Genomic DNA, 23,186 nt, shown 5'->3' with positions numbered 1-23,186 from the left:
CTTCGTTTTCCTGGTCGTCCGTTTTGCTCAAATAGAAATAAAGGCCTGTCTCTAATTGTGGCCTGGTTCTAATAAAGGCCTGGTCCTGATGCCCTGGAGTAAATAAAGGCCCCGGCCGATATTAGAGCATTTACAGTAACTGTTTCATGATTGCACTTTGCACTTTGTTAATAGTAGATAATCATACCATAATATAACAATGATAATCATAATAAAATAAAATATCCTGTCTGTGCTCAGGTTCAAGTCCCTGCAGCGCCCCCTGGAGCAGCGGCGCGCCCTGCTGGAGGCCTCCGTGCTGCTGTTCGAGTTCCATCACGACGTGGACCTGGAGCTGAGCTGGATCTCGGAGCGACTGCCTCTGTGCGGGACGGACGGCGGGCTGGAGCGCTCGCTGTCGGCCGCCAACAGCCTCACGCACAAGCACAAGGTGAGCGCCCGCCCCCGCCGTCACCGCGGTAACAGACAGCCGGCGCCAGGGGCCGGACCGGGACTGAAAAACGGCCCTGGACTCTGACCGGCCCGGCCCAAATTAGCGTAAATGCGACACTTCTTGACCGAAGAGCAACAGCGTAATGCCTCATTTGAAAGACCTACAAAAGTGATTGAAGCTTTTTGTCACGTCGCCACATTTTTGTCACGTTTTTTGTCACTTTTTGTGGGTTTTTTTGGGGGGGATGGTTGTGTATTCGTCACTGTCTTGTGTTTTTGTTATGTTATTATGGCTGTTTTGTTGGTTTTTCATTGCTTTTTTTCGTTGCTTTGTCATGTTTTTGTCATGTTTTTTATTTTTTTCACTTTCTTTCACTTTTGCTGCTTTGTAGTTGTGTTTTCGTCACATTTTTGTTGTGTTTTTGGCGGATTTTTTGTCGTTTTTTTCATAGCTTTTTATCGTTGCTTTTCCGGCACATTTTTGTTCCGTTTTCATCCTCGTCGTTTTTTTCACATTTTTGTGGATTTTTGTGGATTTTTTGTCTGTTTTTTCATAGCTTTTTATCGTCGCTTTTTTGTCACGTTTTTTGCTGCTTTTCCGGCACGTTTGTTACGTTTTCATCCTCGGCGCTATTTTGATGCTTTTCATTTTTGTCACATTTTTGTCACATTTTCGTCACATTTTCGTCACATTTTCGTCACATTTTTGTTGTGTTTTTGGCGGATTTTTTGTCGTTTTTTTAATAGCTTTTTATCGTTGCTTTTCCGGCACATTTTTGTTCCGTTTTCATCCTTGTCGCTATTTTGATGCTTTTCATTTTTGTCACATTATTTTCACATTTTTTTCACATTTTTGTGGATTTTTTTCACATTTTTGTCATGTTTTTTGTTGCTTTTTCATAACTTTTTTAGTGTGTTTTTGTCACATTTTTTGTCACTTTTTGTGTTTTTTTGGGGGGGATTGCTGTGTATTCGTCACTGTCTTGCGTTTTTGTTATGTTATTATGGCTGTTTTGTTGGTCTTTCATGTTTTTGTCATGTTTTTTTTACATTTTTTTCACTTTCTGTGTTGTTGCTTTGTAGTTGTGTTTTCGGCACATTTTTGTTGTTGTTTTTGGGGGATTTTTTGTCTGTTTTTTCATAGCTTTTTATCGTCGCTTTTTTGTCACGTTTTTTGCTGCTTTTCCGGCACGTTTTTGTTCCGTTTTCATCCTCATCGCTATTTTGATGCTTTTCATTTTTGTCACATTTTTTTCACATTTTTGTCACATTTTTGTCACATTTTTGTCACTTTTTGTGTTTTTTTGGGGGGGATTGTTGTGTATTCGTCACTGTCTTGTGTTTTTGTTATTATGGCTGTTTTGTTGGTTTTTCATTGCTTTTTTTCGTTGCTTTGTCATGTTTTTGTCATGTTTTTTTTTGTGTTTTTTTTCACTTTCTGCGTTGTTTTGCTGCTTAGTAGTTGTGTTTTCGGCACATTTTTGTTCCGTTTTCATCCTCTGCGCTATTTTGATGCTTTTCATTTTTGTCACATTTTTTTCACATTTTTTTCCACTTTTTTTTCACTTTTTTTCCACTTTTTTTCCACTTTTTTTCAAAAAATTTTCACCTTTTTTTCACATTTTCGTCACATTTTTTTTACATTTTTTTCACATTTTTTTCACATTTTTTCCACATTTTTTTCACATTTTCGTCACATTTTTGTCACATTTTCGTCACATTTTTGTCACATTTTTTTCACATTTTTTCACATTTTTTCACATTTTTTCCCCATTTTCGTCACATTTTTGTCAGATTTTCGTCACATTTTTTTCACATTTTCGTCACATTTTTGTGGATTTTTGTGGATTTTTTTGTCTGTTTTTATCCTCGCTTTTTTGTCATGTTTTTTGCTGCTTTTCCGGCACATTTTTGTTCTTTTTTCATCCTTGTTGTTATTTGGTGCTTTTCATTTTTTTCTCATTTTTTTCTCATTTTTTTCTCATTTTTTTTCACATTTTTTCACATTTTTTCACATTTTCGTCACATTTTCGTCACATTTTTGTTGTGTTTTTGGCGGATTTTTTGTCGTTTTTTAATAGCTTTTTATCGTTGCTTTTCCGGCACATTTTTGTTCCGTTTTAATCCTCGTCGCTATTTTGATGCTTTTCATTTTTGTCACATTTTTTTCACATTTTTTTCACATTTTTTTCACATTTTTTTCACATTTTTTCACATTTTTTTCACATTTTTTTCAAATTTTTTGTCACTTTTTGTGTTTTTCTGGGGGGGGATTGCTGTGTATTCGTCACTGTCTTGCGTTTTTGTTATTATGGCTGTTTTGTTGTTTTTTCATGTTTTTGTCATGTTTTTTTTTTTTTTTTTTTCACTTTCTGTGTTGTTTTGTTGCTTTGTAGTTGTGTTTTCGTCACATTTTTGTTGTTGTTTTTGGGGGATTTTTTGTCTGTTTTTTCATAGCTTTTTATCGTCGCTTTTTTGTCACGTTGTTTGCTTTTTTTTTCCGGCACGTTTTTGTTCCGTTTTCATCCTCGGCGCTATTTTGATGCTTTTCTTTGAAGCTTTTAGATTTAGGTAAAGCTTGGTTAAGGCGGGGGATAAGAGGAGGAAATCGAGAGGCCGGACCTGCCCTAGAGCCGGTGGCCCTTCTGTGCTCCTCCAGAATGAACAAGGTTTGTCTCTGACTGTGCTTCCAGGAGCTGCACGCCGAGGTCCACGCTCACAGCAAACACCTGAAGTCCGTCCTGAAGAAGGGGCGGAGCCTGGCCAAATCCAACCAATCGCACAGAGACGCCATCCTGGACAGGTGCTCGCAGACTCGCAGGTCTTCACTCTGTTTCCTGATGCTAAACCTGTTTGTTTTTTCTGGAGGTGTGAACATCTGAAGGCCGAGTGGGAGGATCTGGAGGAGGCCTGCAGCAGGAGGGCGGCTCACCTGCACAAGTCTGTCACCAGGGAACAGGTACAGCAAGAATAACGGCTGGTTTACATGCATGAGACCCATGTATGTTCATTAACATGCACTGTCCCGACCAAATAAAAAACAAAACAATAATGAACATGGGCGAAAGGGCAGGAGCAAAAACTATTTTTTTCCACAATTTTTGCCTAATTTTTCACAACACCCCCCCACACATTTTTCTCAATTCTTTCCCCATTTGATTTTTTATTTTACCCAAATTATTTCAAACTTTTTTTCCTGATTTTCTTCACTTAAAGGATCTGTATCTGCTATTTTATCCATCCCTAAGTAAAGTATATGCATTTATATGATATATTGTATCTCTACCGCTATGGAACACTATTTTTGTGATAAATATAAGTGTTTTCTGGAGGTATTTTCGAAACCTGGAAGACAAGACGCTTCGATTCAGTTAACTCCGCCCCCTCTCTCCGAGCGGATCCGCCCATGCAATATTAGCAGTAAAATAAATATAAATATCACAACAATAAGTGAAGATACTCCAACTCCTTATACAGGTATAAGGAGTTGACACAGCAACACAGCTTCATAAATGGCTAACACACACACGCTAACACACACGCTAACACAGAAGCTAACACGCACGCTAACACACACGCTAACACACACGCTAACACACAAGCTAGCACGCGCTTTGACTCAGCACCGCTCTGTCCTGGCCGCTCCATCACATTGGGGACTCTGGTTATAAAAGTGAATCCACTTTGATTCTGGTGAAGGTTCACAAACATCCATCAGAGACAGTTACGGAAAAACACTATAGTCGCTGAATCCTGGAAATAAATTCCAAATTGTGGCGAGTGTCCTCTTCTTTAGGAAGGTTGAATAAAGTCCTCGTAGCCAAACGTGCTTTTCTCTGCAACATTATCGTTAGGTAAGAGAAAAGAACAGGCGTGTCCAGAGTAAGTTAGAAAGAGCTCCATCTTCACATCCTTCAGTGCAAAAAAAAAAAAAAAAGAGTGGTGCGCACTGAATGGGTGCTGCTGCCGGATGCTCTCTCATCGAATGCAATTTCTCCATCTGTGAGATCAATAAAGTACCATCTTATCTTATCTTATCTTATCAAACATGACGTCTGTTCAGACGCTCAGGGGTGCGTTTGATTTGTGTTTGCTTTCAGCCCTGACCTGGAAGCGCTTTCTTTTTTTCTTTCCCTATTTTTCCCACTTGTATCCCAATGTGCTCCTCAAACAGTGGCCTGGGTCTGGTTCCAGAGCCGTGGTTAATGACGACGCCCCGAGAGCAGAGTCATGTTATTCCAATCTGCAGATGATCAACCGTTTCCTCAAGGCCTAAATTCAATAAACTGTGCTCTTCGTTCTGAAAGTGTCTCTCCCTCTTCGTTCTGAAAGTGTCTCTCCCTCTTCGTTCTGAAAGTGTCTCTCCCTCTTCGTTCTGAAAGTGTCTCTCCCTCTTTGCTCTGAAAGTGTCTCTCCCTCTTTGTTCTGAAAGTGTCTCTCTCTCTTCGTCCTGAAAGTGTCTCTCCCTCTTTGCTCTGAAAGTGTCTCTCCCTCTTCGTTCTGAAAGTGTCTCTCCCTCTTCGTTCTGAAAGTGTCTCTCCCTCTTTGTCCTGAAAGTGTCTCTCCCTCTTTGCTCTGAAAGTGTCTCTCCCTCTTTGTCCTGAAAGTGTTTCTCCCTCTTTGTCCTGAAAGTGTCTCTCCCTCTTTGTCCTGAAAGTGTCTCTCCCTCTTCGTTCTGAAAGTGTCTCTCCCTCTTCGTTCTGAAAGTGTCTCTCCCTCTTTGTCCTGAAAGTGTCTCTCCCTCTTTGCTCTGAAAGTGTCTCTCCCTCTTTGTCCTGAAAGTGTTTCTCCCTCTTTGTCCTGAAAGTGTCTCTCCCTCTTTGCTCTGAAAGTGTCTCTCCCTCTTTGCTCTGAAAGTGTCTCTCCCTCTTCGTCCTGAAAGTGTCTCTCCCTCTTTGTCCTGAAAGTGTTTCTCCCTCTTTGTCCTGAAAGTGTCTCTCCCTCTTTGCTCTGAAAGTGTCTCTCCCTCTTTGCTCTGAAAGTGTCTCTCCCTCTTTGTCCTGAAAGTGTTTCTCCCTCTTTGCTCTGAAAGTGTCTCTCCCTCTTTGCTCTGAAAGTGTCTCTCCCTCTTTGCTCTGAAAGTGTCTCTCCCTCTTTGTCCTGAAAGTGTCTCTCCCTCTTTGTCCTGAAAGTGTCTCTCCCTCTTTGTCCTGAAAGTGTTTCTCCCTCTTTGCTCTGAAAGTGTCTCTCCCTCTTTGTTCTGAAAGTGTTTCTCCCTCTTTGTCCTGAAAGTGTTTCTCCCTCTTTGTTCTGAAAGTGTCTCTCCCTCTTTGTTCTGAAAGTGTCTCTCCCTCTTTGTTCTGAAAGTGTCTCTCCCTCTTTGTTCTGAAAGTGTCTCTCCCTCTTTGTTCTGAAAGTGTCTCTCCCTCTTTGCTCTGAAAGTGTCTCTCCCTCTTTGCTCTGAAAGTGTCTCTCCCTCTTTGCTCTGAAAGTGTCTCTCCCTCTTTGTTCTGAAAGTGTCTCTCCCTCTTCGTCCTGAAAGTGTCTCTCCCTCTTCGTTCTAAAAGTGTCTCTCCCTCTTCGTCCTGAAAGTGTCTCTCCCTCTTTGTCCTGAAAGTGTCTCTCCCTCTTCGTCCTGAAAGTGTCTCTCCCTCTTCGTTCTAAAAGTGTCTCTCCCTCTTCGTTCTGAAAGTGTCTCTCCCTCTTCGTCCTGAAAGTGTCTCTCCCTCTTCGTTCTAAAAGTGTCTCTCCCTCTTCGTCCTGAAAGTGTCTCTCCCTCTTCGTTCTGAAAGTGTCTCTCCCTCTTCGTTCTGAAAGTGTCTCTCCCTCTTTGTCCTGAAAGTGTCTCTCCCTCTTCGTCCTGAAAGTGTCTCTCCCTCTTCGTTCTGAAAGTGTCTCTCCCTCTTCGTTCTGAAAGTGTCTCTCCCTCTTCGTTCTAAAAGTGTCTCTCCCTCTTCGTTCTGAAAGTGTCTCTCCCTCTTCGTTCTGAAAGTGTCTCTCCCTCTTTGCTCTGAAAGTGTCTCTCCCTCTTCGTTCTGAAAGTGTCTCTCCCCTTTGTGCTGCAGCTGCTGTTGGACTGCTCGGAGCTGGAGTCCCGACTCAGTGAAGCCCTGGCTTTAGTCACGACTGACGAGTGTGGGAAGGACACGGCGGCCACGCAGAGCCTCGTCTCCAAACACCAGGTAGGTGGACTCCACACTCGTCAGTATTTGTGAATGGAGAACGTGGGAACTTCCTGTGTGTGAAAGAAGAGGCGGGAACTTCCTGTGTGTGGCTGCGCAGGTGCTGATGGGCCGGGTGGACGTGCTGCAGTCGGAGCTGGAGCAGCTGGGGCTCCAGGTGGACGAGGCCCAGAGGAGGTGGAGCCTGGAGGAGCTGGGCCGGACCTTCAGCCGCCTGGAACATCTGGGTCAGCAGCTGCAGCTCCAGGCCCAGACCCGGTGAGACCATAGAGAGACCAGAGAGAGACCATAGAGAGACCACAGTGACCACACCCTCTCTATGACCTGCTCTGACTGTCACCTTCTCTGTGACCACGCCCTCTCTATGATCTTCTCTGTGACCACACCCTCTCTATGACCTGCTCTGACTGTCACCTTCTCTGTGACCACACCCTCTCTATGACCTTCTCTGTGACCACACCCTCTCTATGACCTGCTCTGACTGTCACCTTCTCTGTGACCACGCCCTCTCTATGACCTTCTCTGTGACCACACCCTCTCTATGACCTGCTCTGACTGTCACCTTCTCTGTGACCACACCCTCTCTATGACCTGCTCTGTGACCACACCCTCTCTATGACCTGCTCTGACTGTCACCTTCTCTGTGACCACACCCTCTCTATGACCTTCTCTGTGACCACACCCTCTCTATGACCTGCTCTGACAGTCACCTTCTCTGTGACCACACCCTCACTTTGACCTGCTCTGTGACCACACCCTCAATTTGACCTGCTCTGACTGTCACCTTCTCTGTGACCACACCCTCTCTATGACCTGCTCTGACTGTCACCCTCTCTGTGACCACACCCTCACTTTGACCTTCTCTGTGACCACACCCTCTCTATGACCTGCTCTGACTGTCACCTTCTCTGTGACCACACCCCCTCTATGACCTGCTCTGACTGTCACCTTCTCTGTGACCACACCCTCTCTGTGACCACACCCTCACTTTGACCTTCTCTGTGACCACACCCTCTCTATGACCTGCTCTGACTGTCACCTTCTCTGTGACCACACCCTCACTATGACCTGCTCTGACTGTCACCTTCTCTGTGACCACACCCCCTCTATGACCTGCTCTGACTGTCACCTTCTCTGTGACCACACCCTCTCTGTGACCACACCCTCACTTTGACCTTCTCTGTGACCACACCCTCTCTGTGACCACACCCTCACTTTGACCTTCTCTGTGACCACACCCCCTCTATGACCTGCTCTGACTGTCACCTTCTCTGTGACCACACCCTCTCTGTGACCACACCCTCACTTTGACCTTCTCTGTGACCACACCCTCTCTATGACCTGCTCTGACTGTCACCTTCTCTGTGACCACACCCTCACTATGACCTGCTCTGACTGTCACCTTCTCTGTGACCACACCCCCTCTATGACCTGCTCTGACTGTCACCTTCTCTGTGACCACACCCTCTCTGTGACCACACCCTCACTTTGACCTTCTCTGTGACCACACCCTCTCTGTGACCACACCCTCACTTTGACCTTCTCTGTGACCACACCCTCTCTATGACCTGCTCTGACAGTCACCTTCTCTGTGACCACACCCTCTCTATGACCTGCTCTGACAGTCACCTTCTCTGTGACCACACCCTCTCTATGACCTGCTCTGTGACCACACCCTCTCTATGACCTGCTCTATGACCACACCCTCTCTATGACCTGCTCTATGACCACACCCTCTCTATGACCTGCTCTGTGACCACACCCTCTCTATGACCTGCTCTGTGACCACACCCTCTCTATGACCTGCTCTGTGACCACACCCTCACTTTGACCTTCTCTGTGACCACACCCTCACTTTGACCTTCTCTGTGACCACACCCTCACTTTGACCTTCTCTTTGACCACACCCTCACTTTGACCTTCTCTGTGACCACACCCTCAGGGGCCAGAGGCTTCAGGAAGTGCTGCAGCTTCACGAGTTCAGCCACGAGGCGTCGGAGCTGGAGGCCTGGATGAACCAGCAGAGACAGAGCGTGGACTTCCAGGAGCCCGGCAGCGAGCAGCATCTCCAGGTGACACTTCCCGATGTTCAGAACATCATTTGGACACATTTTAGTCACGATTTACAGCATTTTTTGTCGTTCAATATTTACCCTTTTCATTGTCTGTAGATAAAATGGAGGTTGAGGGCAGAGCCGTTGTCATAGTAACGACAAAGCGAGTCTGTTTGCCTGTTCAGTTTACTTTTCCTGTAGCCGTTAGCATTAGCCTCAGATGTATCCAGATGTTTTAGCTTTCTGGCATCATTAATGAATGTGCAGACCTTTGGACATGTGACTTCAGACCACGATGAGCGACTGCAGGATCAGAGGCCGTAAAGCATCACTTTCTACACATGCCAGTGCTGTACATCACACACACGGGGAAAATGTCCACCTTAAATCAGATAAATGACTTAAAATCACTTGAATAAAGGTTTTTTATGTTAAATTTGAGTCCGTTTGAACTTATCTAAGATCAGATAAAAACGCTAATGCCAATGGAACAAACAGAAATCCCACTGGAAATCAGACAAATCAACTTTTACTGTAAAAAATATTTATTATTCACTTGAAATTATACAAAATAATCTGAATTAAGAAAAAACTTGTGCTTCTTCCATTGTCAAGAATAGGTTTTATCTGCTTTAAAACCAGACCAAATCAACTCACACTTTAGATTTAATCTTTTAATTCAAACAGATTTAAGTCATTTCTACCTATAAATGAGTATTCTTTGAAGATTGTGGCCTAAAAGACATTTTCAGGAATTGACAGTATTTCTAGAGTACTTTAACAGGCATTTGACCTCAGATTTGGGTCATAATATTTCTCAAAATCATCTCGAGGGCCAGAGTTTGGTGATGGAGGGCCGGTTTTGGCCCCAGGGCCTGACGTTGCCGACCCCTGCTTTAGACCATGATGAGTGACAGTGCAGGATTAGAGGCAGTTGTGGTGAACAGGTCTGAGATCCTTCTGCACATTAGGACAGTGGTTCTCAACCTGGGGGTCGGGAGACAAATTTGGGGGGGTCACCAGATCCATCCACCCATTTTCTTCCACTTGTCCGTTGCCGGGTCGTGGGGGCGGCTGTTGGAGTTGCCCAGATCACATTGCACCTGCCCCTTATGGCTCCTCCTGCAGGTGGTTTGTTCCACAGAAGGACGGCCTAACGATTTTACCCGGGCCTGTTGGTCTCTCGTAAGGAGCTTCTGAACCGCTCTTTGTCTGACCCGTCACCTATAGGACCTGGTTGCCCTCGGAGAACCTAGAGGCACGAAGCCCCCGACAACAGAGCTCCAGGATCATTCGGGTGCTCAAACCCCTCCACCACGTTAAGGTGATGGTTCCAGGAGGGGGTCACCAGATCATTTAGATTAAATATACATATTTTCATTGGCATATAATCTAATGTTTTATGGGAGCATGTGTTTGCTCTTTTACCAGAGTGCCATTATTTGTTCGTAGTTTGATGAATTTTATTTCAGCCATTTTTTTTTTCATTTTTTTTTAAGAACTATGTCGGCTGATGTTCCTATTATTCACGGTGTAACCTGGGCGGGGGGTCACGAACCCCTTTACCTGTTGGGGGTCGCGGCTCCAAAAGGTTGAGAACCACTGCATTAGGACATGGAGGAACATGTAGGCGGAGGCATAGACATCAAATAATATAGGCTAGATGTCTTAAGGCGGCCATCTTGCCACAGGGAAGCTTTCTGCCGAGCTCAAGTAAGTGAGTGACCAGCACGAACACAAACGTTATTAATATGGCTATAATTGTGAATGCTGGAAGATGTTGATCATGCATGACATGTATGTGTAACCGGAGGGCGAGGACTGATGGTAACACAGGTACAAATTTCGATTTAGGGTTTTAAAAATATTTCATTTATTTATGTAATTTCTATTTCAAGATTTATATAGACACACACTGCAAAAAGTACCCGACTAAAAACAAGGAAAAAATCTTAAAATAAGACATTTTGTCTTATTTTCTGCCAATGGGGTGAGCATATTTTTCTTGCAGAATGCATTTGGTTTAGGCGGGTGGTGAGAGGATATAAACAACACATTACAGCCATGTGGTAATTAATAATGAATGCAGCACTTTGAGAAACTTGTGGCACAGGCTTGTAAAGCACAATACAAGTGTGAGCAGCTTTTACTTTAGCTTCAGTGTCATTTCAGTCCAGAGAAAATGACTTTGAACCTGTGCTGCAGTATAGTGTGTATAGTGTGTTAGCTTGTGTGTTAGCTTGTGTGTTAGCTTGTGTGTTAGCATGTGTGTTAGCTTGTGTGTTAGCTTGTGTGTTAGCTTGTGTGTTAGCTTGTGTGTTAGCATGTGTGTTAGCTTGTGTGTTAGCTTGTGTGTGACCTGTGCTGCAGCTGCTGCGAGGGAAGCTTGTGTGTTAGCATGTGTGTTAGCGTGTGTGTTAGCTTGTGTGTTAGCTTGTGTGTTAGGGTGTGTGTTAGCTTGTGTGTTAGCTTGTGTGTTAGCGTGTGTGTTAGCATGTGTGTTAGCATGTGTGTTAGCTTGTGTGTTAGCATGTGTGTTAGCATGTGTGTTAGCTTGTGTGTGACCTGTGCTGCAGCTGCTGCGAGGGAAGCTTGTTTGTTAGCATGTGTGTTAGCTTGTGTGTGACCTGTGCTGCAGCTGCTGCGAGGGAAGCTTGTGTGTTAGCATGTGTGTTAGCGTGTGTGTTAGCTTGTGTGTTAGCATGTGTGTTAGCTTGTGTGTTAGCTTGTGTGTGACCTGTGCTGCAGCTGCTGCGAGGGAAGCTTGTTTGTTAGCATGTGTGTTAGCGTGTGTGTTAGCATGTGTGTTAGCATGTGTGTTAGCATATGTGTTAGCTTGTGTGTGACCTGTGCTGCAGCTGCTGCGAGGGAAGCTTGTTTGTTAGCATGTGTGTTAGCGTGTGTGTTAGCATGTGTGTTAGCATGTGTGTTAGCATATGTGTTAGCATATGTGTTAGCTTGTGTGTGACCTGTGCTGCAGCTGCTGCGAGGGAAGCTTGTGTGTTAGCTTGTGTGTTAGCGTGTGTGTTAGCTTGTGTGTTAGCATGTGTGTTAGCTTCAGTATAGTGTTATCTGTGCTGCAGCTGCTGCGTGGGAAGCTTGTGTGTTAGCGTGTGTGTTAGCGTGTGTGTTAGCTTGTGTGTTAGCTTGTGTGTTAGCATGTGTGTTAGCTTGTGTGTTAGCTTGTGTGTTAGCATGTGTGTTAGCTTGTGTGTGACCTGTGCTGCAGCTGCTGCGAGGGAAGCTTGCGTGTTAGCTTGAGTGTTAGCGTGTGTGTTAGCGTGTGTGTTAGCATGTGTGTTAGCTTCAGTATAGTGTGACCTGTGCTTCAGCTGCTGCGAGGGAAGCTTGTGTGTTAGCGTGTGTGTTAGCTTGTGTGTTAGCATGTGTGTTAGCTTCAGTATAGTGTTATCTGTGCTCCAGCTGCTGCGAGGGAAGCTTGTGTGTTAGCGAGTGTGTTAGCGTGTGTGTTAGCTTGTGTGTTAGCTTGTGTGTTCTCTGTGCTGCAGCTGCTGCGAGGGAAGCTTGTGTGTTAGCGTGTGTGTTAGCTTGTGTGTTAGCGTGTGTGTTAGCATGTGTGTTAGCGTGTGTGTTAGCTTGTGTGTTAGCGTGTGTGTTAGCATGTGTGTTAGCTTGTGTGTTAGCTTGTGTGTTCTCTGTGCTGCAGCTGCTGCGAGGGAAGCTTGTGTGTTAGCGTGTGTGTTAGCGTGTGTGTTAGCTTGTGTGTTAGCGTGTGTGTTAGCATGTGTGTTAGCTTGTGTGTGACCTGTGCTGCAGCTGCTGCGTGGGAAGCTTGTGTGTTAGCGTGTGTGTTAGCGTGTGTGTTAGCTTGTGTGTTAGCGTGTGTGTTAGCATGTGTGTTAGCGTGTGTGTTAGCATGTGTGTTAGCGTGTGTGTTAGCATGTGTGTTAGCTTGTGTGTTAGCTTGTGTGTTAGCGTGTGTGTTAGCGTGTGTGTTAGCGTGTGTGTTAGCGTGTGTGTTAGCGTGTGTGTTAGCATGTGTGTTAGCTTGTGTGTGACCTGTGCTGCAGCTGCTGCGTGGGAAGCTTGTGTGTTAGCTTGTGTGTTAGCATGTGTGTTAGCATGTTTGTTAGCTTGTGTGTTAGCGTGTGTGTTAGCTTGTGTGATAGGGTGTGTGTTAGCTTGTGTGTTAGCGTGTGTGTTAGCATGTGTGTTAGCTTGTGTGTTAGCGTGTGTGTTAGCTTGTGTGTTAGCTTGTGTGTTAGCTTGTGTGTTAGCATGTGTGTTAGCATGTTTGTTAGCTTGTGTGTTAGCGTGTGTGTTAGCTTGTGTGTTAGGGTGTGTGTTAGCGTGTGTGTTAGCGTGAGTGTTAGCTTGTGTGTTAGCTTGTGTGTTAGCGTATGTGTTAGCGTGTGTGTTAGCGTGTGTGTTAGCATGTGTGTTAGCTTGTGTGTTAGCTTGTGTGTTAGCGTGTGTGTTAGCGTGTGTGTTAGCGTGTGTGTTAGCATGTGTGTTAGCTTGTGTGTTAGCTTGTGTGTTAGCTTGTGTGTTAGCGTGTGTGTTAGCTTGTGTGTTAGCGTGTGTGTTAGCTTGTGTGTTAGCGTGTGTGTTAGCGTGTGTGTTAGCTTGTGTGTGACCTGTGCTGCAGCTGCTGCGAGGGAAGCTTGTGTGTTAGCGTGTGTGTTAGCGTGTGTGTTAGCGTGTGTGTTAGCGTGTGTGTTAGCGTGTGTGTTAGCGTGTGTGTTAGCATGTGTGTTAGCATGTGTGTTAGCTTGTGTGTTAGCATGTGTGTTAGCTTGTGTGTTAGCATGTGTGTTAGCGTGTGTGTTAGCGTGTGTGTTAGCTTCAGTATATTGTTACCTGTGCTGCAGCTGCTGCGAGGGAAGCTTGTGTGTTAGCGTGTGTGTTAGCGTGTGTGTTAGCTTGTGTGTGACCTGTGCTGCAGCTGCTGCGAGGGAAGCTTGTGTGTTAGCGTGTGTGTTAGCGTGTGTGTTAGCGTGTGTGTTAGCGTGTGTGTTAGCGTGTGTGTTAGCATGTGTGTTAGCATGTGTGTTAGCTTGTGTGTTAGCATGTGTGTTAGCTTGTGTGTTAGCATGTGTGTTAGCGTGTGTGTTAGCGTGTGTGTTAGCTTCAGTATATTGTTACCTGTGCTGCAGCTGCTGCGAGGGAAGCTTGTGTGTTAGCGTGTGTGTTAGCTTGTGTGTTAGCTTGTGTGTTAGCTTGTGTGTTAGCATGTGTGTTAGCTTGTGTGTTAGCTTGTGTGTGACCTCTGCCTCAGCTGCTGCGTGGGAAGCTGGACAGTTTCCTGAAGCAGCTGGACGTGTGCGAGCGGCGGCTGCAGACGAGCTCCGCCTCCGGGGACAGGCTGATCCGGAACAAACACCCGCAGAGCCGCGCCGTGAAGGACACGCTGCGCTCGCTCCGGTCAGTTTCCCGTCGCCCTCGGAGACGCCGACCGGGGCGGGGCCAGTGACGTTTACGCCTGTGTGTGCAGTGCATGCTGGGAGGAGCTGCGGGCGGCGGCGGCGGAGCGGGAGGAGCAGCTGCAGAAGGAGGAGACGTGTCTGCGCTTTTACCAGGAGCTCAGCGACGCTCTGGCTCTGCTCAAGGTCTGGGATAAACCAAACCAGGGACCGGAGCTTTAGCTTCAGGGACCTCAGCATTAAAGGAAGTCCCCTGGTCGTTTCAGATACATTTTGGCCCATTTTTATCACTAAAATTTTCCCTATTTCCCCAAGTTTTTCCCCAATTTACTCCCATGTTTTCCTTATTTTTGCCAACTTCTTATTGTCGTATTTTTAACAAAAAGTTCACATTTCCCCCCCCAAAAAAATGCCCAATATGTCCACAATTTGTCCCATTTTTTAAATCTTATTTTGTCTCATTTATTCTCTATTTTTTCCCCATTAAAAAAAAAACATTTTCCCTATTTTTTTTGTCAATTTTCTTCTTTTTTTCTCATTTAAAAAAAAATCAAAACTTTCCCCCAATTTCCCCCAATATGTGCCCTATTTTTTTCTCAATAATTTTTTTCCTCAAATTTTTGCCCACTTTTTTCACTAATATTTTCCCTATTTCCCCCATGTTTTTTCTTATTGTATTATTTTCCCCCAGAATGCCCAATATCTCTCCATTTGTCCCAATTTTGATGTTGTCCCAGTTCTTCTCTATTTTTGCCCCATTTAAAAAAAAATACATTTTCCCTATTTTCTTCTTTCTTTCAATTTTTTTTTCAATATTTCCCCCTCAATTTATTTATTTTTTTCCTCTATTTTTTCCAAACTTTTCTAACCTGGCTAACTCCAGGCTGCTGTGTGCGCTCGAACTGCACAACAGCCTGGGGACCATGGCCCAAATTTTCGCATGGATTTGGGAACCAATCACAGAGCGAGGAGGGACGGCAAGAGGATGACGTGCTCTTCGATATACGGAAGCTTGTAGTTTATTTACGGATTTAAAAAAAAAGTTTATTTACGGATCCAACATGAAGCAGCAGACACGATGGTATTTTTCAATCAAGCTTTAGACCTTGTTCTAAATAGTTTAGCTCAAAAGTTTACAGCGGGTACGTCATACGTCGTCTCATACGATGATACGATTGGCTGTGGCCTCGTGCAGACGCATGATAGACATTCGTAAACCACACCTCTCCTACGAGAAAAAGAATTGGTGTCCCCAGACTAAATATCACTTGTGATTTTAGTCTGGCGTTAGCCAGGCTAAAACCTTTTCCTAGTTCCCCCCCAACATGTGCCCTATTTTTCCCATTTTTTTCTCAATAATTTTTTTCCCCAATTTTTGCCCATTTTAATCACTAATATTTTCTCTATTTCCCCAACGTTTTTTCTTGTTATGTTATTTTTCTCCCCTATTTCCCCCCCCAAAAAAATGCCCAATATGTGCCCCATTTGTCCCATTTTTTTGTCCCAGTTCTTCTCTATTTTTGCCCCATTTTTAAAAAGTACATTTTCCCTTTTTTTTTTGACAATTTCCTTCTTTCTTAATAATTTTTGTTTTCAATATTTTCCCCTCGATTTATTTATTTTTTCCAAACTTTTCCCTAATTTCCCCCTCAATTGTTGCCCAATTTTTTGCCACAATTTCTCCCACTAATTCCTACTCTTTTTGGTTGACATTGAAGATGAGCCTGACTTTCACATTGGCAGATCCTCCAGACATTATTGTTTTCTGGTTCTACGTAATTCATAATTTAGTGCAGGTGTTGTTAAATCCCCCAGTCCAGACGACACCTCCCTGACCTTCGTGTGCTCGTGTGCAGGAGCGACAGAAGAGCATCCCCGACTCGGTGGCGAAGGATCTGAGAGGCGTGACGTCGCAGCTGAAGAAGCACCAGACGCTGCTGCAGGAGCTGTCGTCCGCGGAGCCGCAGGTGAGTCGCCCTCGCCGCCGCCGCCGCCGACCCCGCCGTCGCCCCCGCCGCCGCCGCCGCCGCCGCTTCACGACCGCCACACTCACATTCACCGTCGTTTCTTTCTTTCTTTCTTTATACTTTTTTTTCCAATATTTTCCCCTCAATTTATTTATTTTTTCCTCTATTTTTTCCAAACTTTTCCCTAATTTCCCCCCAACATGTTCCCTATTTTTCCCATTTTTTTCTTAGTAATTTTTTTTCTCCAAATTTTTGCCCATTTTTATCACTAATATTTTCCCCCAAGTTTTTCCCCAATTTACTCCCATGTTTTCCCTATTTTTGCCATTTAAAAATAAATAAAAAAATAACCCCAAAAAATGCCCAATATGTCCCCAATTTTTTTCTTATTTTGTCTCAATTATTCTCTATTTTTTCCTGATTTCCCCCCTTTAAAAAAAATACATTTCCATATTTTTTTTTTGCCAATTTTCTTATGTCCCCAATTTGTCCCATTTGTTTTCCTTATTTTGTCTCATTTATTCTCAATTTTTTCCCAATTCCCCATTAAAAAAAAAACATTTTCCCAATTTTTTTTTCAATTTTCTTATTTTTTTTCCTCATATTTGCCCTATTTTTCCTATTTTTTTCTTAATATTTTTTCTTCCCAAATTTTAGCCGATTTTTATCACTAATATTTTCCCTATTTCTCCCACGTTTTTTCTTATTATGTTATGTAGCCCAATATCTCTCCATTTGTCCCATTTTTTGTCCCAGTTCTTCTCTATTTTTGCCCCATTTAAAAAAAAAAAATGTTTCCCCTCTATTTTTTCCAAACTTTTCCCCAATTTCCCCCCAACATGTTCTCTATTTTTCCCTTTTTTTTCTTAGTAATTTTTTTTCTCCAAATTTTTGCCCATTTTTATCACTAATATTTTCCCCCAAGTTTTTCCCCAATTTACTCCCATGTTTTCCCTATTTTTGCCATTTAAAAAAAAAAAACAAATCACCCCAAAAAATTATTCTCTATGTTTTCTCGATTTCCCCCCTTTAAAAAAAATACATTTCCCTATTTTCTTCCTTTTTTTCCTCATTTAAAAAAAAAATCCAAACTTTTCCCCAATTTCCCCCCAACATGTGCCCCATTTTCCAAATTTTTTCTTAATTATTTTTTCCCCAAAATTTTTTCCCATTTTTATCACTAATATTTTCCCCATTTCTCCCAGTTTTCCCCCAATTTACTCCCATGTTTTCCCTATTTTTGCCAACTGTTGGCAATTGTCGTGTTTTTAAAAAAAAACATTTGTCCCATTTTTTTCCTCATTTTGTCTCATTTATTCTCTATTTTTTCCCCATTTTAAAAAAATACATTTTCTCTATTGTCAATTTTCTTCTTTCTTTCTAATTTTATTTTATTTTTTTCTCAAATTTTTCCAAACTTTTCCCTAATTTCCCCCCAACATGTGCCCTATTTTTCCCATTTTTTCCTTAATTGTCACACATTTTTCAATTTCCCCCATTAAAAAAATACATTTTCCCTATTTTTGTCAATTTTCTTCTTTTTTTTTTCTCATAAAAAAAAAAATCCAAACTTTTCCCCAATTTCCCCCCAATATGTGCCCCATTTTTCATTTTTTTTCATATTTATTTCTTTCCCCCAATTTTTTCCCATTTTTATCACTAATATTTCCCCCATGTTTTTTCTTATTTTATTATTTTTCTCCCCTATTTTACCCCCAAAAATGCCCAATATGTCCCATTTGTCCCATTTTTTGTCCCAGTTCTTCTCTATTTTTGCCCCATTTAAAAAAAAAAAAAAATGTTCCCTATTTTTTGTCAAGTTCCCTCTTTCTTTATAATTTTTTTTTTCAATATTTTCCCCTCTATTTCCTCCAAACTTTTCCCTAATTTCCCCCCAATATGTGCCCTATTTTCCCCATTTTTTCCTCACCTTTCCCTCCTCCTTCCCCACAGTTACAGGAGCAGCTGGACGCCACCGACGCCATCTTGGGTTTCTGCTCCCCTCAGCTCAAGCTCCGCCTCCAGGACGTGCAGCAGGAAGTGGTGGAGCGGTGGGAGGACCTTCGCCTCGTGGCGGAGCGGCGAGAGGAGGAGCTTAACCTGGCGACGAGGAGACACCTGTTCCTCAACACGGTCGGTCCCGACGAGCGGCCATCTTGGATCCCGGGAGGGGGCGGAGCTTACTGAAACTGTTCTGCGTCTCCTCAGGTGCACGATTACCTGTCGTGGTGCGCGGCGATGGGCGGGGCCATGGCGGCGGAGGAGACGATCAGCGACGTGGCCACGGCCGACCTCCAGCTGTCGGCGCATCAGCAGCTCCGCTACGAGATGGACCAGCGGGAGGAGAGCTACCAGGAGGCGGTGGACATGGGGGAGGAGCTAAAGGGCGAGGAGGTGAGGAGAGGGGAGGAGCTACAGAGAGAGAAGGTGAGGAGAGGGGAGGAGCTACAGAGAGAGAGAGCTACCAGGAGGCGGTGGACATGGGGGAGGAGCTAAAGGGCGAGGAGGTGAGGAGAAGGGAGGAGCTACAGAGAGAGAAGGTGAGGAGAGGGGAGGAGCTACAGAGAGAGAGAGCTACCAGGAGGCGGTGGACATGGGGGAGGAGCTAAAGGGCGAGGAGGTGAGGAGAGGGGAGGAGCTACAGAGAGAGAAGGTGAGGAGAGGGGAGGAGCTACAGAGAGAGAGAGCGACCAGGAGGCGGTGGACATGGGGGAGGAGCTAAAGGGTGAGGGGGTGAGGAGAGGGGAGGAGCTACAGAGAGAGCGACCAGGAGGCGGTGGACATGGGGGAGGAGCTAAAGGGCGAGGAGGTGAGGGGAGGGGCTACAGAGAGAGAGAGCGACCAGGAGGCGGTGGACATGGGGGAGGAGCTAAAGGGCGAGGAGGTGAGGAGAGGGGAGGAGCTACAGAGAGCGAGAGAGCGACCAGGAGGGGAGGAGCTACAGAGAGAGAGAGCTACCAGGAGGCGGTGGACATGGGGGAGGAGCTAAAGGGCGAGGAGGTGAGGAGAGGGGAGGAGCTACAGAGAGAGAGAGCTACCAGGAGGCGGTGGACATGGGGGAGGAGCTAAAGGGCGAGGAGGTGAGGAGAGGGGAGGAGCTACAGAGAGAGAGAGCGACCAGGAGGCGGTGGACATGGGGGAGGAGCTACAGAGAGAGGAGGTGAGGAGAGGGGAGGAGCTACAGAGAGAGAGCGAGCGACCAGGAGGCGGTGGACATGGGGGAGGAGCTGAAAGGGCGAGGAGGGGAGGAGAGGGGAGGAGCTACAGAGAGAGAGAGCTACCAGGAGGGGAGGAGCTACAGAGAGAGAGAGCGACCAGGAGGCGGTGGACATGGGGGAGGAGCTAAAGGGCGAGGAGGTGAGGAGAGGGGAGGAGCTACAGAGAGAGAGAGAGCGACCAGGAGGCGGTGGACATGGGGGAGGAGCTACAGGGCGAGGAGGTGAGGAGAGGGGAGGGGCTACAGAGAGAGGAGGTGAGGAGAGGGGAGGAGCTACAGAGAGAGAGAGCGACCAGGAGGCGGTGGACATGGGGGAGGAGCTAAAGGGGCGAGGAGGTGAGGAGAGGGGAGGAGCTACAGAGAGAGAGAGAGACCAGGAGTCGGTGGACATGGGGGAGGAGCTAAAGGGCGAGGAGGTGAGGAAGAGGGGAGGAGCTACAGAGAAAGGAGAGCTACCAGGAGGCGGTGGACATGGGGGAGGAGCTAAAGGGCGAGGAGGTGAGGAGAGGGGAGGAGCTACAGAGAGAGAGAGAGCTACCAGGAGAGGGGAGGAGCTACAGAGAGAGAGAGCTACCAGGAGAGGGGAGGAGCTACAGAGAGAGAGAGCTACCAGGAGAGGGAGGAGCTACAGAGAGAGAGAGCTACCAGGAGGCGGTGGACATGGGGGAGGAGCTACAGAGAGAGGAGGTGAGGAGAGGGGAGGAGCTACAGAGAGAGGAGGTGAGGAGAGGGGAGGAGCTACAGAGAGAGAGAGCGACCAGGAGGCGGTGGACATGGGGGAGGAGCTAAAGGGCGAGGAGGTGAGGAGAGGGGAGGAGCTACAGAGAAGAGAGAGCGACCAGGAGGCGGTGGACATGGGGGAGGAGCTGAAGGGCGAGGAGGTGAGGAGAGGGGAGGAGCTACAGAGAGAGGAGAGCTACCAGGAGGCGGTGGACATGGGGGAGGAGCTACAGAGAGAGAGAGCGACCAGGAGGGGAGGAGCTACAGAGAGAGAGAGCGACCAGGAGGCGGTGGACATGGGGGAGGAGCTAAAGGGGGAGGAGGTGAGGAGAGGGGAGGAGCTACAGAGAGAGAGAGCGACCAGGAGGCGGTGGACATGGGGGAGGAGCTACAGGGTGAGGAGGGGAGGAGAGGGGAGGAGCTACAGAGAGAGAGAGAGCTACCAGGAGGCGGTGGACATGGGGGAGGAGCTAAAGGGCGAGGAGGTGAGGAAGAGGGGAGGAGCTACAGAGAGAGAGAGCTACCAGGAGGCGGTGGACATGGGGGAGGAGCTAAAGGGCGAGGAGGTGAGGAAGAGGGGAGGAGCTACAGAGAGAGAGAGACCAGGAGCTAAAGGGCGAGGAGGTGAGGAGAGGGGAGGAGCTACAGAGAGAGAGAGCGACCAGGTGGCGGTGGACATGGGGGAGGAGCTAAAGGGCGAGGAGGTGAGGAGAGGGGAGGAGCTACAGAGAGGAGAGCTACCAGGAGGCGGTGGACATGGGGGAGGAGCTAAAGGGCGAGGAGGTGAGGAGAGGGGAGGAGCTACAGAGAGAGGAGAGCTACCAGGAGGCGGTGGACATGGGGGAGGAGCTAAAGGGGGAGGAGGTGAGGAGAGGGGAGGAGCTAAAGGGCGAGGAGGTGAGGAGAGGGGAGGAGCTAAAGGGCGAGGAGGTGAGGAGAGGGGAGGAGCTACAGAGAGAGAGAGCGACCAGGAGGGGGAGGAGCTACAGAGAGAGAGAGCTACCAGGAGGGGAGGAGCTACAGAGAGAGAGAGAGCGACCAGGAGGCGGTGGACATGGGGGAGGAGCTAAAGGGCGAGGAGGTGAGGAGAGGGGAGGAGCTACAGAGAGAGAGAGCGACCAGGAGGCGGTGGACATGGGGGAGGAGCTACAGAGAGAGAGAGCTACCAGGAGGCGGTGGACATGGGGGAGGAGCTAAAGGGCGAGGAGGTGAGGAGAGGGGAGGAGCTACAGAGAGAGAGAGAGCTACCAGGAGGCGGTGGACATGGGGGAGGAGCTAAAGAGCGAGGAGGTGAGGGGAGGGGAGGAGCTACAGAGAGAGAGAGCTACCAGGAGGCGGTGGACATGGGGGAGGAGCTAAAGGGCGAGGAGGTGAGGAGAGGGGAGGAGCTACAGAGAGAGAGAGCGACCAGGAGGGGAGGAGCTACAGAGAGAGAGAGAGCGACCAGGAGGCGGTGGACATGGGGGAGGAGCTAAAGGGCGAGGAGGTGAGGAGAGGGGAGGAGCTAAAGAGAGAGAGCGACCAGGAGGCGGTGGACATGGGGGAGGAGCTAAAGGGCGAGGAGGTGAGGAGAGGGGAGGAGCTAAAGGGCGAGGAGGTGAGGAAGAGGGGAGGAGTTACAGAGAGAGAGAGAGCGACCAGGAGGTGGTGGACATGGGCGAGGAGCTAAAGGGCGAGGAGGTGAGGAGAGGGGAGGAGCTAAAGGGCGAGGAGGTGAGGAAGAGGGGAGGAGTTACAGAGAGAGAGAGCTACCAGGAGGTGGTGGACATGGGCGAGGAGCTACAGGGGAGGAGCTCCTGGTCCTGTGTCCTGAGCACTGATGTGGTGACGTTTGTCCTCATGAGGTGAATCTGAGTGTCTGCCTGTGGTTGTTTCCGAGGTCCTGGAGAAGCTGCGGAGCCTCTGCTCTGAGCGGGAGCGCCTGGAGCAGCAGTGGAGGCTCCGGCAGACGTCGTTAGAGGAGATCCACCTGGAGCAGCTGTTCTACAGAGACGCCAACAGCCTGGACAAGACGTCCGCCTCCCAGGAGGTACCAGCACTGAACACGACAGACAGGGTTCCATTTGGCTTAAACGTAGAGGTGCACTGATCCCTGACGGTTCCCTCGTCTCTGCTGTAGGTGCTGCTACAAAACGCCGCTGTGGGAAACTCGGTGGACGACATCGAAGCTCTGATCAAACGACACGAAGCGTTTGAGAAACTGTTGATCTCACAGGACGACAAGGTGAGGAATAAAGAGTTACTGAAACACTGGCTGTGTCCGAATGTCCACCCTCGTCCCTAACCCCTCATTCACTACATAGGCCCGCACTATATAGTCACTGTAAATACTCTAATATCGGCCGGGGCCTTTATTTACTCCAGGGCATCAGGACCAGGCCTTTATTGGAACCAGGCCACAGTTAGAGACAGGCCTTTATTTCTATTTGAGCAAAACGGACGACCAGGAAAACGAAGAAAAACGAGATTTGTGTCCATTTGCACCTAAAATATCAGGTTCATGTATTAATGAACATTTCAAACCCTCTCCCAGCGGCTGGAACATTGACGCCTTTTATTTTGTCGGGACAACAGGAAGTGTTTCGTTGCTGTTAGCGGAGCTTTGACATCAGTGTCACTGCAGGTTTCTGTTTCGTTTTTACCGCGGACCGGATTATTTGTTGTTATCTCGTGTAAAGGCGAGTTTAGACGGAGCGTTTGTGTTTGTGATCGATCATGAGACTGACCCGAGAGAAGACGAGACGCTCGCGCTGATGGGAGGAGTTATTTTGAGGCGTGGGACTGACCTGCACACGGAGCAGCTGGACGTGCTTTGAAGACGCGATGGAGACTTTATTAAAACCCTGGAGGGTCATAAATATTTGTCCTGTTTCCAAATATGGTCACAGGAGGTTTGAAAAGTGGCTAAATCTGTGTCAAAGTTACGCTCGGATCAGCTCCTCCGCAGCGTCGCCCTCGGCCCGGGTTCAGTTTGTTACTTCCTGCACGTGAGTTTTCATTTACACCAGTATGAGACAAACTCCTAACATGGGGAATATTTCTACTGCTTTAGTTTCTAATAAAAGCCCCGGCCTGTTTTAGAGACCGGCTTTAATTTGCCTCCGCCAGCCGCGAACCCGGCCTCTGTCGGAGACCCGGCCTCTGTCGGAGACCCGGCCCCTGTCGGAGACCCGGCCTCTGTCGGAGACCCGGCCCCTGTCGGAGACCCGGCCCCTGTCGGAGACCCGGCCTTTGTCGGAGACCCGGCCTCTAATGGAATACAGGCCAGTATTAGAGAATTTACGGTAGTC

General features: G+C 47.1%; 1 protein-coding gene across 1 annotated transcript in view; it reads left to right on the top strand.

The window, feature by feature from the left end:
- sptbn5 (spectrin, beta, non-erythrocytic 5) overlaps nt 1-23,186 on the top strand; it is a gene marked incomplete at both ends in the record, with an annotated part of 151,887 nt that overhangs the window by 52,466 nt on the left and 76,235 nt on the right. The window contains 14 exons of the mRNA XM_079574317.1: nt 241-430; nt 3,126-3,235; nt 3,301-3,391; nt 6,438-6,554; nt 6,655-6,812; nt 8,497-8,626; nt 13,848-13,993; nt 14,064-14,178; nt 15,849-15,959; nt 17,913-18,092; nt 18,168-18,353; nt 20,611-20,679; nt 21,776-21,925; nt 22,016-22,120. Coding sequence (XP_079430443.1) covers nt 241-430; nt 3,126-3,235; nt 3,301-3,391; nt 6,438-6,554; nt 6,655-6,812; nt 8,497-8,626; nt 13,848-13,993; nt 14,064-14,178; nt 15,849-15,959; nt 17,913-18,092; nt 18,168-18,353; nt 20,611-20,679; nt 21,776-21,925; nt 22,016-22,120 — 1,858 coding nt within the window. The remainder of the gene's footprint in view (nt 1-240; nt 431-3,125; nt 3,236-3,300; nt 3,392-6,437; nt 6,555-6,654; nt 6,813-8,496; nt 8,627-13,847; nt 13,994-14,063; nt 14,179-15,848; nt 15,960-17,912; nt 18,093-18,167; nt 18,354-20,610; nt 20,680-21,775; nt 21,926-22,015; nt 22,121-23,186) is intronic.

Source organism: Gobius niger (assembly GCF_951799975.1).
Source record: "Gobius niger genome assembly, chromosome: 16".
Classification (NCBI taxonomy): domain Eukaryota; kingdom Metazoa; phylum Chordata; class Actinopteri; order Gobiiformes; family Gobiidae; genus Gobius; species Gobius niger.
The sequence above is the reverse complement of the archived record's forward strand: the minus strand, read 5'-3'. Positions and strand labels throughout refer to the sequence as shown.